General features: G+C 45.4%; 1 protein-coding gene across 2 annotated transcripts in view; it reads right to left on the bottom strand.

The window, feature by feature from the left end:
- Positions 1-2,227: 2,227 nt before the first annotated feature.
- LOC117265412 (teashirt homolog 1-like) overlaps positions 2,228-16,909 on the bottom strand; it is a 37,797-nt gene continuing 23,115 nt past the window's right edge. For both annotated transcript variants that reach the window (XM_033639887.2, XM_033639886.2), the window contains exon 3: positions 2,228-7,069. In XM_033639887.2, the coding sequence (XP_033495778.1) occupies positions 3,531-7,069 (3,539 nt within the window). In that variant the 3' untranslated portion in view covers positions 2,228-3,530. The remainder of the gene's footprint in view (positions 7,070-16,909) is intronic.

Here is a 16,909-nt window from a genome sequence, read left to right as displayed (position 1 = left end):
CTGTTCTATCTCGGCAGAGGCAGATGCGAGTTATGCAGGTTAATACTCCCTCCCCGTGTTCCCACCAGCCCAGGTAATTTTGTTATTCCGTTTGTGCCCTCTGTCTACACCCACCCCTGTCTGCTGTACATAATGGTCCCAGCCCTGAGAGGAAGCAGGCATTTACTTATACAAAACCTTGAGGAAATCCCTACCAATCCTCAGGGCTCACGTTCAGCAGCGCCCAAAACACAAAGGCTATGCAAATCTGCCCAGCCTGCGTTTATCTACCCTCGGTTTCCGTTTGCACCACGGGAACCAGCATTGTGCCGTGCGTGGCGATTATCGCATGTAATTTACATAGAATACGCACAGGAAACAGTGCACTGATCTCTAACAAAGCAGGAAAGAGTCTCTATCGGCTCAGCAGCTATCTGACGGCACAGCAAAATTACAGGTTTAGCTGTGGGGTATTAAACCTACAAGGTGTTTTTTTATTTCTGGTGTGCAGGGAACACTATCTCCTCCAAATGTTGCTTGTTTATCTGCCTTGTTTGTTTTATAACCCAACTCTAGCAGCCCCTTTTCCGAGGAAGCTGCATCTTCAGCCGGGCTAATCTGCCCTCTGCCTGTGTTTCCTTTGTCACTGAATCCATGTATCAACACAGCGAGGTGCAGCCAGATCGAGGAGGTGTGTAATTGCACAAAGACACTCGCGCTAATATAGCCGGGAGAGCGAGTGTGTGTGACTGACTCAGCCGACACGAGACACGTTGTGAGTGTGAGGAATGGAAGTCATAACACTGCAGCATGGCGTCATCCATACAAAGGCTGGCACTGTAAGTACTCTATCAGAAACTTGAGACATGAGGGCGAGATGAGAGATCAAATTCCTGATGCAGACGCTTCACCTGCAGGGCTGCCTGAGGAAGAAAACCCCACAACTTGCTGGGCGGTCATCCAGAGGTCATTGTACACAACGAATCACTTTCAGTTTTCGCTAAAGCTAAATGTTAAGGCCGTGGTATACACTGAAAGGAGTGAGACCTCAAGCTTAAGAACATAAAACAGCACACAAAGCAGAGAGTGCTTGTAAGAAGTGGTGAGAAAAAGCAGTGGCCACAATGCAACAGAAGAGATTGAAGGACTTGGATGATGTACAGTAGAAGCTGCTTGATTAGCCAAAAAGGTGCAGACATCTTCTGTCATGCTCGGCAAGCAACTATGCAAACAATCATTTAGAGGAGACAGGAACAAAGTAAATGAAGTGAGGAGGAAAACGGTAATGGTTTACTGCACATTTTTTCACTGATCTTAGACAATCACAAGCTGGCTGTGGAAATCAAAAAGGTTCAGCCAATAAACCTGTTTGTGCTAACAATGCTGAAGTTACACTTCATCCTGCGAAGTTGTGTTATCTGAAGAAACCTGCTAAAGTACAGACAGGTGTGTTGAAAATGTGGCATGTACTGCACACATGTGCATTATATTCTGGCTCTGATGAATGATGCAAGCAACTTTAAATTTAAGTAATAGCTCTGTTTTGATTACAGTCTCCATCTTGCCAAGATTCACAGTAACACCTCTCCACTGCCCCGTCACGAAAATCAATGTCACTTTTTAAATGCACAGTGTTAAGATACGCAGGGGTTTCTTGCTAGCAGCATTGCAGCTTCCTCCTGTATCAAATGAACAGTTGTGTTAATTATTGGTTGGTACAGTGTGGCCAGTCAGGAGGCTGTATCAAGCAGAACAGACACCCATCTGATTTTGTTCCAAGAAGACAAAAAAGTACAACAGTACACTGCTGTCATTAATATAACACTGATTCTTTCAGAACGGGCCCTCCGAAGGCCAGTCACAAGCCTAGCATGAGTTTCTTACAGTACAATAGGCACCCTTACAGGCTTATCATCCCCGTCATCTTCATCATTATAATAATCATCAGCAGTATGATGTGGCTCAGTCATCAGTTACAAGTATGACACAAGTGACTTTTCTTCTCCTCTTAAAATTTTTGCAAACATAAAAGCAGGCCTGTTGCAGAGTATGTGCTAACAGTGAGACAGGGGCGTTTTGGATCTCACCTCTGCCATTCTTAAGTTTAACCCAAAAAGTAAATCCTATTACACTGAGTTAGGATTTGACATGGGTATGATTGCTTTAATCTGTCGCCATGCTACAGAGTCAAATTTTATGTTGAGTTGGGTGCACCGCCATGACAAATGAACACACAACCACAGATGTATGACTGTTAACAACTGCTTTGGGGTTTATTTTACAATTGAGAAAGAAATGAAACAAACTAATCGGTGCTAAAAAGTTTTTTTTTCTTTTTTTTTTACAATATTGTCGATAAAACATTGAAATGTATAGTCATTGTGCATCGCTTATTTATTTTCCACACCATTTCATGCATCAAATTGGATGCAAGTATAATTAAAATCATTTCTGTAAACCAAGCCAAAGAAGCTAAATTTGTATTTTCTTTAAAAAAAGGACATTTTGTAGCTCTACAGCATATATCTATATACACCATCTGTTTTTATTTTTTATCATTTTTGTATATAAAATGACAATATAAAAGTTAGAGAATGCACACACCTTAAGATACAAAGAATGTTGAGCCGTTTCAAATGGTAAGATATGTCTTATGGAGTACTGACATTTTCACTGGTAATCATTTACATGTAACGGACTGTTCTCTTTACAGTTGAATAAAGCGACACAATTTAGAAAGAGAATGATGTAACAAACCATACAACTGGAAAATTGCTATAAGGTGATACTTCACAACAAGGAAAAGTTTTTTGAGCAAACTTGCATACTGACGGCCATTCATTTTTCACTGATTGACTCGTAACCAGAAGCAGCATTTCAGTTTTTCCAAATGTTCACATGTTCTTTTTTTTCTAATACACTGACAGATTTATGAGCAGGCCATTCATCATCAGAAACATTGCAGTGACAGGAACCCAAAAAGGAGAAGGGGGGAAATGATAATCCTTGATCTTTGAAATCAATCTGATTTTGACAAATGCAAGATATTTCAAAACATGGTCTCTTTACAAATTCAAAATTCAACTGTCTAAGGTGCTACTTCAGTCTTTCAGGGTATTCTTTCATTCTTTTGGTGTATACATTTAATTTTTCACCTTCTTCATATCAAGTATTATACAGTTTTCTCTTCCACTAATTCTTTTTCCACTCACCACTCTTACCATTGAAGCAGTAGTTGTATTTTTGCCATGAAAAGATTAAAATCTTGTGTTTAACCTTGATTCACTAAAATACATGCACAGATCAGACAAATAGCATATAAATATATTACAAAATAAGTGTAAAAAAGCTTGGCAGAACAAAAACAAATCAACATGAAAAGACATGGTCCAGTCAGGCAGTTATCACAACAAAAAAATAATAAGACCGATTTTTTTTTCTGGCGGCTCAGTTCGGCCCAGTGCAGTAACTGTGAACAATGTCATTTTAGTGCAATGAAATTCTAGTCAGTTCCACAGCTGTCAGTCTCTACGCTCAGCTCGAGACCCCGCTTAAACCTTCTCCATCTTGTCTAGCTTCTCCAGTTTCTCCAAAGCAGTGACAAACACCAGGTGGTCCTCCGGAGACTTGCCATGGGTCTTGCTGAGGTGCAGTTTGACTGCGTGTTTGCTGACGAATGTCCGATTGCAAAGTCTGCACTGGTACACAGAGCCTGTGTCGTCCTCTGCCGTGGTCAAGGCTGACAGGGGGCTGCCGAATGTCATTTTGTCTGTGATCACCTTTGAGGCAGCCTGCTGCTCCCGAAGGTGCTCAGCTGACAGCTTGGACAGGTCCTTCAAGCTGAAGCCCAGGTGAGACTCCAGGTGGCTGATGTAGGAGGAGGGAGTCCTGAACTGGGAGGCACAGTCACCACAGAGGAACACGGGCTGGCACGAGTCCATGTTCTTGAGAAACTTGGTGCCCCCAGTCCGTCTCAGCTGGTACTTGACATTAGCCAGCCAGTGGGATATGGTGGTCATGGAGAGGCCTGTGAACTTACAGATGTGGACCCTTTCCTGGGGGCCCAGGTCAGTCATGGCATAGCGGCCCTCTGAGGTCTCCCTCAGGCTGGAGGCAAACTGTGCCTGGAGGATGAGGAGGTGCTGGGGATTCCAGTTGGACTGCCTCCCTTTCCTCTTCTGCACTGGGGAGAGGTCCTCTAGGGCATCCTCAAACGCACTGCCGTCGGCATCCGACTTCTCTGAGATGGAGGAGGGAGTTGAAGATTTGGGCGTCAGTCTCCCAGTGAGGTTTTTTACCATATCGGAAATGTCCATCAGAGCATTCTCTCTCAGAGGAGAGGACACTGAGTCAGGGAGGGAAATAAGGGGTTTGTTACCATTTACATTATTGTTGGTCAACAGCACATTGCTGCTGCTGTTGTTATTGTTATTGTTGCTATTAACAGTGGATTTATTTTTACTCAGGTCTATGGGCTGGTCACTGTTGTCATACAACTGATAGTGGTTGACGGGCTCAGCTGGCTTGCCCTGAGGAGTTGGGTTGAAAGCTGGCTTATCCATCATGCTGTTGCTGATTTTGTAAAGCATAGATAGTGGGTCTGCAGCTGGGCTTACTGGTTTGGAGGCCTTACCCAGGTGTGTGTTCATGATTGACTGGAGTGCACTGAGAGGGTTAATGAAGGGACTTTCTGGTGAGTGATCGGTGATGATGCCAAGACTGTTGCCGTTAGTTACTGGGGATTGGCATGCCTCAGAGCCGTTCTTAGAATGGTTGTTGTGGCCATCTACAAGGCTCTCTTTGGGCTCCTTCTTGCAGATGAGCTCTGAATCTACACTGCCTGGGCTGCTACTTCTCATACCGGATGGTTTACCTACAGAAAGGTCATTTGGAGATGCTAATTGTTCTCTCTGCTCTCTCAGTGCAGGAGAGGGGGATTTTACTAAGGACGGGGGCCGGCATCGTTCCAGGCTCACCATCTTCTCCTCTTTTTCTTTCTTCACAGTGGCAGCTTTCCCTGTCACTTTCTCCACAAGCTCCTCCATGGCAGTGACGTTGCTCCTGAGGGGGGTAGGGGAGGAAGGGCTCCGAGGCGAGTGGATGACTGAGTTGGGGTCATTTACCAGGCCTCGTAGCCCACTGTTAAACATTGGCTGCATCTGGACACTCTGGACCATTGGGGGTAGAACAGTAGCAGGGCTCTTCATGGCACCTTGCAGCTGGTAGGCTGCATGGATGCTAGAGTAGCCACCCCATGTCGGTGTGCCTGTCTGGGCTTTGCTGATGGCACTGGATACCGTGTTCTCAAGAGATTTAAGAATATCTAACCCTCCTTTTGGTGCCTCCTCTAGATCTTCTTCTCTAAGGTATTTATATGATGTGGCATCAGACTCAGATTTCTCACCTGAATCATCTCTCTCCTCCTTGATTTTTCTCTCCACTGGCTCACCTGCTTCAACCTTCTCATCCTCACCTCCTTCCCTCTTTTCCTCTGAGCATGAGGAAAGGGCAGGGGACACCGGCTGGGACTTAACACCACTGGGAACAGGGAGTCTGGTGGTGGTCGGTGGCAGTGGGATAGACTGAATCTTCTCTTCCACCACTGGATCAAAAACCAGCTGTTTGCCCTTCTTGGATGCAGAATTTGTAACCTTCAAAAAGTGACCAGTAACCATCATGTGGGCAGTCAGCTGTTGCAGTGTATCATGAGAGCTCCCACACTCCATGCATTTGAGGATCTGAGCTTTACGAGCTTCAAACTGCCATGTGTAGCTGGCACCATTCTGGTAGCCGTAGCGGTTGTTTGGCGTAACATAGGGGTTAGCTGCAGATTTTGCGTCTTTGCCAACATCCCCTAGGGATACACTACCACCACCACTACTAGCATGGATAGAGTCTGGGGAGCATGGGGAGACTATAGCATCTTGAATCGCTCGTTTTTTAGCTGAAGTGGGCACCAGTTTAGTGGCCAAGGCTGGCACTGGTTCTTTGAGAGGCACTTTCTGGTAATGCTTGGTCTTGATCATATGAACACTGAGATCTTGCAGAGACTCAAATGAGTGGCCACAGTACATGCACTTCAGCACCTTCTGGGCATCCTCTTTCCCCTCCATCTCCATCAGGGAGCGCTTACGTGGTTTGGACCAGCGCTTTCCCTGATCCTCCTCTTTGTCCTTGTTGTCATCTCGATAGTGGCCCGTCTCATTCATGTGGACTGTTAAACCTACCAGTGTGTCATAGGCAGCGCTGCAGTCTTTGCAGCGAAACTTGCTTGCACCAGTGAAAACAGAACCATACAGCTTGTTGTTCTGCCGGTAGAGCTGCACTGTGCTGAAGAGGCTAGGCTCTGGTAAAAGGTGGTAGGGGGTCTGCTGAAGAGTTTTGGCAAGAGCTGCCTGGTGCCAGTCATAGGCTACACCACTACCATTACTAGCCCCACCACTGCTGCTCCCACTGCAGCTGGTTGCACTGTGGCTGCTAACAGAGCTAGCTGCTGTGCCATTAGTGTTGCCACTCGCACTGCTTGTGTGGTTGACAGTGGTGCTGGAGCTCCTGCCGTTATGGTGACTGCCAGCCAAGTTGACCGCACTGCTCTTGTTTGTGGTTGTAGTCGTGGAGACAGAAGCAGTGGGGGCAGGCTCTGGAGTGGTGAGGGCACTGTTGACACTGCCAGCTGCAGCAGGCTTGGATTTCATGATGTCCATTGTGATGCTGGACCAAGAGGCATCTGAGATGAGGTTTGCATAGACGGCTTTCATCTGTGCCAGGCTATCCTGGAAAGAGAGGCCGTTGTTGGGGCGGAAGGGCAAAGCCATGCCTTCCCTCTCCTGACCATCCCTGGAAGAGGTGCTCTTGAAGTCCGTCAGCCGATCGCTGGTATCACTGAGCGGGGACCCGTATCCAGCGTCAGGGTTAGTGCCATTGCTGAGTGGAGAGTCTCTGTAACTAGGCGGCTGGCCTCCATCCACATCTTCCTCTTCCTCATTGCACAGAAACTCAGTGTCCTGGCCATCTAATGAGAGGCCGTCATCCTGCAGGTGCTCTTCCTCATCGTGAACGTCTGCCTTAAGCTCGTCCTCGGGCATGTACGCTGGAGAGAAAGAGAGCAAGACAGAGAAGACAAAAAGGGGGAGGAAAGAGGAAAATAAAAAGAGGTCAGCTCAGTGAAATTAAAGATTTACAGCACACCAACAGGACCACAGTCAAAATAACATGGAATGAATACTCAACGATGGGAAACGTAGGCTTTTACTCTCATCCGTTGTTGGTGTGTCCATGTGTCTGTATGCATGCATGCATGAATTTGTGTGTATTTCACACACATGTGGCTCTGAAAGCCAGTGGTGAAAAAAGCCTCCAAGGGAAAAATAAATCACTGAGCTTCTGACAGTTGTCCTTTTCCTTCCCAACTCCCTATTCCTCTGCACATGCCTCATGTTCCCCAGGAAATGACTGGCTGTTTGGCCTTGTTAGCCAGCTGCATGCTTGCATGTTCAACTCCCCCTTTTCTCTTTTCTTTCTTTCCTCCCCAAGCTTTATTGCCTTTCACTCATCCAGTCAGTGAAGTTCAGCTGCTCACATGTTCAGGTTATGCAACTGATCAGGGAGGGAAAGAAACAAAACGCTAATTTGGAGATATTGCAGCTTTTCCTAAACCCACTCTGACGAGCTGAAGGTCATTTTCATTTGTGCTATTAAGCAGGAACTGGCAAAACAATGGCGCTTGGATGGAGAATGTCACAATGATTGTTGAAGGAAGGAGTCTGGGGCATTCAAAAATACTACAACTGTTCTGTGATCCAAAATGGCATGGACTGTGCTTAACAGAAAGACGGATTAAAAATGGAAAGCAAAAGGGAACTAAAGAAGGCTGAGATGTAACAGGTTTACCAGTAAAATTTATAAAGGCAAATTAGAGAGGAGGCCAGACCATGTGTACGTAATGTATGTGTGTGAGTGTGTTCGCATGCTAGGGAAGACACAGCAAGCATCAGTAAGTAGGAGAGACAGGAGGTGGTTAGGGGAAGATCAAGTGAACGAAAAGATGTGGGGGAGAAAGAAAAAGTGAGCAGGAGGTGGTGGGCTTGGTGGGTGGGGAGACGGGGTGTAAGAGAAAAGGGAGAAAAAAGAGAGAGGGAGAGGGTGAGGGAGGCAGGGAGACAGGAAAGACGGCCCCCTAGCTTCTTCCTTTATCTCCTTCCTGCATGGTGAGATGTGTGTCCTAGATGCCAGTATCAGTCTCTCCTGATGAAACAGATGTGCTGTCAGCTTCAAACGGCACGCTAACCTGTCATATCATAATCTAAGTGGACATAATACCTGATATATATACACTGGCAACATTTACTGCTGCCTGAGAGGAGATGGGTGGAGGAGGTGGGGGAGGTGAGCAGCTGCACCGTCGACTGTGACTGTGCGATGATGTGCATGTGTGTGCGTGTGAGTGCCTCGGTAAGTGCCTGTTTGCCTGCATGCTCACCTCCCCATGCCTACGTGTGTACTTTACGCACTCTGCAGCTCATGCATGTTTGCTCTTACAGTGCAAACCTGAACCCACCGACCATAATATTGCCTATAAGTCTGAGTTCGCTGTGTGCTACTGATACACCCTTCTCCAAATGAGCAACATACTCCCCTAACGCCTGACAGGATTTCAGTGAAATGAGAGCACTACAGGAGAACCTGGCTGCGCTTCAATCCCACTGACAGACTGAGACCGAGACAGTTTCTAAAACTCCTGAAAATCCCTAACACAGCAGATTAGCATTATGTGCTGTACTCTCTACAACACATCTGCAGAGTGTCTTCTGTTACAGTGCCTTCCCCCTCGCTAACCCGTTTCCAGAACAGGATGCTATCAATACATATCAGCCATTTAATATACAAAGCATCCTGCAGGAACGGCTATTCGTTCCTCACGAGCCCACACGAACAGTGCAAACATACAGTAGGAATTACCTATGTGAGTCACTCACAACGGCTGCAGCCAAAAAATAGCTAAACCCCGATAGCTGGCAGTGCTTAATACATACACTCACACTCACACACACACACACACACATACACACACAGACAGCAGGAATGAGAAGCAGCAGATCAGAAATATCACTGGGTGAGTGACAAAACAGACTGCAGCAGGGAGGGGCTTCGAACAATGAGCAGGTCGCCAGGGAACCCTTTGACGATCCCTGTCAATCAATGCCTGTCCTGCCATGTTGTCATGGAAACAACAAAGAGGGAGATATCAAAAGCACACAGACAAAAGACTGGCAGAGACAGACATCTGTAAAAATCACAGGCGGCAAGTGGACGGTTTCGCAAACCATAAATGTACAATATTAGTGATTAAACGTGAGTCTGAAATAAATGATCCCCCTCGTCTCTTTTGAGATGCTGCATCTATTCTGACAGGATGCTAAAAATCTGAAGCATGAGGAAGAGCAAAATATTAAGAGCCACACATCAACTCTATCTGTTCAGTCACTGCAACTTGAAGATGTGTGATTCTGACTGGCGACCAGATTAAGCTCCTTCTCTCGTCCTGGACGCACATATGCAGAGCAACACCAGCAGCAAAGGGGCGGGCTCGGGAAGGGGCAGGGCTGGCGTGCCGTCCCTGGCGGTTTGGTTTGCCGAGCGGGTGATGGCTGTGAGCAGGGCCATCTGCACGGGCGCCAAAGCGCCTGTCACTTTTGCTCGGGGACGTGCCGCCATCAAGGAGACAGGCGGCAGCGTGGCCAGGATAGCACTGCAGACTCACTGTCAGAAGCAGGCAGCGATCAAGCCCGCCACCAGCCATGCCAGATCACCAACAACACACACCAAGGAAGCCAGAATTAGCATTCAAGTGCACTGATCTCACAATACCTACACATATAGTTAATACACTGTTAGCAAAAAGGGATCTCAAATATGTAAAGTACCAAAAAGGGTTGTAGGAGTCCCTTTGGATGTTATAAAGAGCCTTTTTAAAAATGCATAATGCACAAATGGATTGACACTTTACGGTGCTGTAAAGCAGGTGTTATCAAAGATTTTCATGTCTCAGGCTACCAAATACACTTTGGGACAGGCCTTTATTTTATTAGAGATAAGAGCTCAAGTGTGTTTTGTTCTCTTCTGCCTCATTATTATTATTCTTATTTAAATAAGAGAGTTCCCGAAGGACCACCACAATTTAAGTACTCATGAAGCACCCTTGATTCTGTTATGTACCTAATATATGAAGATGGCAGATTTTGCATTTGAAATCTGTGATCAGGTTTGTGCATTTAACATTGTTTCAAGAGACCAGACCAGAGCCTATTCTGCAGAACAGACGTCACTTTGATATGTTTTTTCTGACGAAAAGTCTGTGGTGAACGCCCTGTATCCTGCCTCGACACAACACTGGGCCTCACAACGGGACAACATGATCACCTAAGAACAGATCATCTCTAAAACATTCCCCCTCACACACTGCTCAACTTTGTGTATGGACTTTATTTTTTGTAAACGATACCAAATGAATACAACCAGCAGACACGTCAGGCGTTTTGGCAGCGAGCAAAGCAGAAACATATCACTCCTTTTCAAAACTTTGCTATCTTCCCGCCCTACCCATTTTTTGCCTTCTCCCTTTGCTTTGCTGAGAGTCTGCCGGTTGTTAATCAATAAAACTCTCTGTCAGGCTCGCGGAGCTTCACCATTTGGCCGATGTCAAAGCCAAACAAACCAGATAAGAAAAGGCAGAGAGGCGATTGAACCGAGAGAGAGGAAAAGAAGGGGATGAAACCAGTCAGCCTCCCCTCACCACCACCCTCCACCACCAGCCCCATTTCTCCAACACCCCTCCTTCTATTTATTTACACACATTTCTTTATTTATTTGATGTGAGTTTGGGAAGAGGGGGCAATCACGGCAGTCATTTGCGGCACTAATGTCCAATCACGGGCCCCTTCACTCATGTGATTTAGGCAGTGTAGGAGTGGGTTCGCAGCAGAGAATGCTGGGGGGGTTAGATGGTGGGTGTGGGGGGGCCGAGGCCGTTTAGGCCGGCCCCTAATAGGAAACTGGCAGTCTTATTCCTTCCCCAGATTCTGTTTGTCACCCCGCTCTCCATTACGTGCCTCTCAACCCTGATGGCTTTGGACAGGAGCTGATCAAAAAGCCATCGCTTGACCTACACGCCGTGGCAGAACGAGACTCGCGCCCTGCACAGGGAGAGTGGGAGAGAGGGAGATGAGATAGACGAGGCGAGGGGGAGAAGGAGGGGTGTATGTCAGTGTATGTGTGGAGAGGAGAAAGAGTGTGGTGAGGAGGGAGGGGAGGATGGAGGAGGAATGAGGAGGGAGGAGGGGGGGGTGATAGCTCTCGGACCGGGACAAGAGGGCTGTAAATAAAATGACATTATTATTTCCTCTGTCCCGTCATGTAGAAAAGCCAATTATGGTAATGCTGCTGCTGGCGTGTCAGAGGGAATGCTGGGATGTGCTTCCCGTGAAGCGGCTAACATGAGAGCAATGCCCTGATCAGGAACACAGGCCTCAGTTTGACAAGAGACTGTACAGATAGGGAGAAGAAGAGAGAGAGAGAGGGAGAGAAACAAGAGAGAGAAAGAGATATGAAGCTAACAACAAAGCTGCATCTGGGCCTTGTTTAAGGTAAATATTAAGCTATCAGCAGAAGAAAAGATTTCTTAAAATATGAAGTTTGAGGATCCAAAGTCTGTCTAAAAAGTCTAAAACATTCCAGTTACATGGAGTTGTGGACATCCCTTTTTATTTTTGGAAAAATACAACAAGCAACAAATCAAACACCCATGAGAAGGTGTGCCGTACAGAATCAAGTGCAGCGCCACGATATGAACATGATTGAAAAGGCCTAACCTGAGGAAAAGCTATCAACCTGAAAAGTTCAGGAGTTCATGAATTATACTCTGTCACACCTCAAAATTTGACGAGATGAATTATGCAAAGACGACGGTGAGAGAGCCGGATATTGAGGGTGAAGGCGATCATTTACGTTAGAAGCTAATTCGTTCTCATCTCATCTCAGGCTTCTCCAGGTATCCCGTTCTCAAAAAAATTCCTCCTACGCTTGATAGGAGGGCTCTCCTTAAAATAATACCTCAGCTACCTTTTCTCCTTTCACTCCCCTCCATCACCCCCTCTTTCTCTTTTTCCTCCCACCCTCCTCCTCCTCCTCCTCTCTCCAGCCTTGCTCACATGCCCACATGGGCCCCTCCCAAGCGGAATAATGGGAGCATATGGCCTAGGCAGCACCTACAGGGCCTTAAATAACTGCTGCAGCATTCCAGCTCGCTGTACCAATTTATCTCTCACCCCCCCCCCCCACCCCCCACCCCCCCCACCCCATTTCAAAACACTTCTAGCCTGAGTTGAGCTCAGCAGACAGCAGGCGGATGGGACATGTTGTTCTTGAGACACACAGCTACATTATGGACTGATGTAGAAAGTGGTGTGAATGTGAATAAGTGCTGTGCCAACAGGATTAGTGGTGGAATTCTGTATTATTGATATTCATTGAGTCAACCAGCAGCCTTTCCGGTGATCGTTTGTGCCGGTGGCTCCGTGCAAACACTTCAAGTCACGTTGAGTTACAGTTAGCCCGTAGCATTATGTAAAGTCACAGCACTGATGTTTTAGAGAGCAGTTTGTTAGTGAGTTTTGCCTTGCAAGCAGGATGGCAATGTTGGATTGCCTGCCAGTCTGAAGCCCACATCTCGACAACTAGGGCTGCAACTAGGGATTATTTTGTTGTCGAGCAATCAGTTTATCGATTAATCGATTAGTTGTTTGGTCTATAAAGTGTCCCAAAATCGTGAAAAAATAATAACAATGCATTTTATTTATAGGCGCCTGTCAGAGCACTCAAGAACACCTTACAAGACACAGCTGAAAAAAAGCAAGCACTAGACAGAAATTTTAACTATAAAAATTAGGTATAAAATCATCATCATAAAGTCATCATCAGTGCAGTGTGTCTCCATTAAATCAGACCGAGTAGGCCATCTTGAAAGGATGCCTTTTTAGACGGGATTTGAAAGTAGAAAGGGAGTCAATATTGCGAATGTCGTGGGGATGAGAGTTCCAGAGGCGGGAGGAAGAACGGCTGAAGGCTCTGGAACCCATGGTAGTCAAGAGGGCAGATGGTGATGCAAGTTGGACTGCAGAAGAGGATCTAAGAGTACGTATGTTTTAAAGTGTTTCCCAAAGCTCAAGATCAGGTCCTCATTTTCTTGTTTCATCCACAAACCAAACATATTCAGTCTACTGTCATAGAGGAGTTAAGAACCAGGAAATATTCACATTGAAGAAGCTGGAATCAGAGAATTTTGACCCTTTTTTTTAACTAAAAGAATTATTAACACCAATTGAATATCAAATGAGTTGGCGATTAAGTTAATAGTTGACAACTAATTGATTAATTGTGCAACCATTGCAGCTCTGTTGACAACTACTGGCCAGGCAGAGATGGGAGAGAATTCTTCCTGAACTCAGAGGGACTGTTCTGTTACTGAACGGGTTCAGGTTCAATGTCTTTATCGGCTAATGCTGTTTTATCACCACTTTGGGGAGAATATCGATCGTCTACTTGCTAATGTTACTTTGAATAAAGTATCAGCTAAATACCAAAACAAGCACACTTTTGTAAAGTAAGGTGAGGTCAGAGGTCAGGCAGGGAGTCAGCGCTAAGCTTGTTCAGGTCATGCTCTCATGAAAATATGTCAATACGACCCACAGACATCCTTCTATCTGACCCCCACAGAGTGATGTATGAATTGATGGGAGGTCTAGGTGAGTATTTATGCATACTATGATTGTGTACGGGCAGGTGATACAAGAGGCATGTGGGCAGGTTTGAATGTGTGTGTGTGTGTGTGTGTGGTAAGTGAGAGAGAGTGAGTGTGAAAGGTGCTGCTGTTTTATTTATAGAGCAAGCGCTATTTATACCCAACTCAAAGATCAGTTCAGAGAAGCAGCTTGTGGGCCACAGCCAAGATCACTCTCCATTACTGTGCATGCACAAAACCAAGTCTCACACACACATACACACACACACACTTACGCATACTGGAAGCTGGAGCTGCAAGCTCAATTGTCTCCGCTTTTTACACATGCATGCAGTAACAACACAGGGAGACATTTACAGTATATCCAGCCGTGTGTTAGTTGGTGAAGGGGTGGAGGAGGGTGGGGAGATGGTGGTTGAGGGGGGGGGGGGGGGGGGGGGGGGGGGGGGGGGGTGAGCCCACACTGACTGACTGAGTGTTCTTCATGGAGTACAGCAGGCTTTAACATGCTGGGGGATCAATACAGTGAACCAGCGCCAATCGATTGCAATTCATCTGGCTCTTTTTTTTTTTTTTAAATTTCATTCTCACCCACTCACACGGCGCACTGAGCTGCTGCTGCTGTCCTGCGAGGCAATACATAAATAAACATGCACACACACATATGCATACACATGAACACATAAACACAATAGCACGCGCACACACCTGAGTGGCTGGAACGATTGCACCCTCCGTGCAAACGCGGGTTCAATAAACCCCGTATGGAATTTATTTATTTTTATTGAGCATATCAGCCCATCCTGGTCTTCTCTGCATAACAAGGCCTGTATAATTAAACCATAAATTTCAGTGCGCTCCTTTAATTACCACAGACAATGTCAGGAGGCAGCAGAGTAAACAAATGGCTTTGAAGTGAGCAAGAAAAAAAAATGCTTCGACACAGCAATGGAGAAGCTGTTCATTTTGGTGGGGATGTTGTTGCACTTGAAAAGGATGAAATGTTCAAAAGAGTGTACGTGCATGGGGAGTACAGTATGTATTTTTTCCCCCTCCTGCCTTTTCTAAGAATGCTTTTGAGGGATGCAGGTTTGCTGTGGAGGGAAGGGAGGAATAATCAGTGGAAGTGTATCGCTGCGAGCATGACGATGTGTAAATATGTATATTTGGATGAGCATGGCACGCTTACGACAACTAATAAAGTATGTTAGGAAGTGTGTGTGTGTGTGTGTGTGTGTGTGTGTGTGTGTTTAAGCATTTGTTTTTCCTGAACACACAGAAGGCACTGGTTTGTTTTTGTATGTAATTTATTGGGAGCCACGGGTTCTTGTCCCTCTTGACCACGACTGGAGACATCTGCAGATCGGTGTGTCTTAACAGTATATATATGGCAGTGTGAGTGTGTGTGCGTGTGTGTGTGTGTGTGTGTACGCTTTGGGTCAATGTCAACACACAGACCTGCTTCCCAGCAGCTTAGCTAATTACACAAGAGCCCTGAAGGCCACTTAGAACAGGTTAGCTAATTAACAAACAGGCTGATTGCAGATTAATTGAGAGGTGTTCCTAATCTTCACCCCTAAACGCAATGACAAATGCTAACTGGCGCTAATTAGGCCGGTATGGAGAGCCGAGAGTGGAGGTTGTATTTACAGTTACCGTCGCTCATATGGACGTGTGGCTTATATCCAGCTGGCTTTTACAGATCTGCCAAGCAAATAAAACTTCAGTGAAACTACTCAGATGCTAAAGTGTGTACGAGACAGTCTCATCAGCTCACAGTCTAAACACTCCAGGTGTAATTTTAAATGATCTTTTTAATGAGTTTGTAAATTAGCTCTTTGATATTATTAAAGTTGTTCTTATTATTTTCAATTTTGGTGATAAAAGTAGCGATTTATTTTAATTATTGCTTGAAATTTTATTTATTCAGGTGGTTTATTTTTACGTAAGTAAGTTTACACTAGTGTTATCAAATATGTCAAATACACATCGAATCTGAATGTTTTATTAGTTTCAATACTCATTTTTCCCAGTATCATTACTATCATTATTAATTTCTTGATGAATTAATGATTTATATCTTTCTTTTTTTTTCTTTAGGTCGGTGCATATGCAGGCAAATGGAAGTTTCAGGTGTCCTTTCCCAGAAAATTTTGAGCACTGAATACTGAATTTCCTGCATTCTGGTGAATTTGTATGCACCATTTTGTGCATTTTATGCATCGATTTACAGTGCAAGTCTCTTTAATTAAGTCAAAATAAAAGTCCTCTTCTACTTTCATGCTGTTGTTTTTTTTTTGTTATAAATATTTAGTGGGACATGACTCCTGTGTCCCACCTGGACCGTGCTGCTGGACACATTATTCACATTATCCCGATAATGGAAATTTGCCAGGATCAGCTTATTGTGAGTGATTTTTATTGCAAACCTTAATAAAATAGTGTAACGTCCCACCCCTACTTCTTATACTGAGATAATGTTTTATGATGAGTGGTATACTGTAACTACTTTTATAGTGTTCCATAGCTGTGGATCTTAATTACATCACATATACGTACATATTTCTGCAATCTCTGTCTAAGCTCTACATTCCAATTTACCTGTGATCATAATCTCCTGCACTTCCTTTGAAAACTCCCCCTCATATGTTCACTGAATGCAGTGTTAAGACTATAATGTTTGACCTTTCTGTGTGTGTGTGTGTGTGTGTGTGTGTGTGTGTGTAGGATTTGGGTGCATTAAAGTCTGCTCCAACATGAATGGCGTGCGTAGATCATGAAACCTGAAACGGCTGCTACACAAAGGGCTGCGGTGGATTACAACGGCAAAATGAAGAGAAATAGGCCCCTCAGCAGGGATCTGAACCAGCACCCATCTGTGTGACGATCACCTGCCAATAGAAAATAGGCTCCCTCACCACCCCCCTCCACACATACACACACTCAATCTTGCAATTTTCACAGCCACTAAAACTACTCCCCAAGGCCCGACTTCTTCCAACTTCCATCTGCCTGGATACATTTATCATACAGCTCCCTTGTCTATCACACACACACCTGTGCCTTTTAAGCTGCCCACTCTCCCCCAAACACACACACACACTCTCAAATTCCACCTGGCCTTTTTCAACCTCT

The sequence above is a fragment of the Epinephelus lanceolatus genome, chromosome 10 (genome assembly GCF_041903045.1).
Source record: "Epinephelus lanceolatus isolate andai-2023 chromosome 10, ASM4190304v1, whole genome shotgun sequence".
Classification (NCBI taxonomy): Eukaryota; Metazoa; Chordata; class Actinopteri; order Perciformes; family Serranidae; genus Epinephelus; species Epinephelus lanceolatus.
Note: the sequence above shows the minus strand (reverse complement) of the source record. Positions and strands in the feature narration are given on the sequence as shown.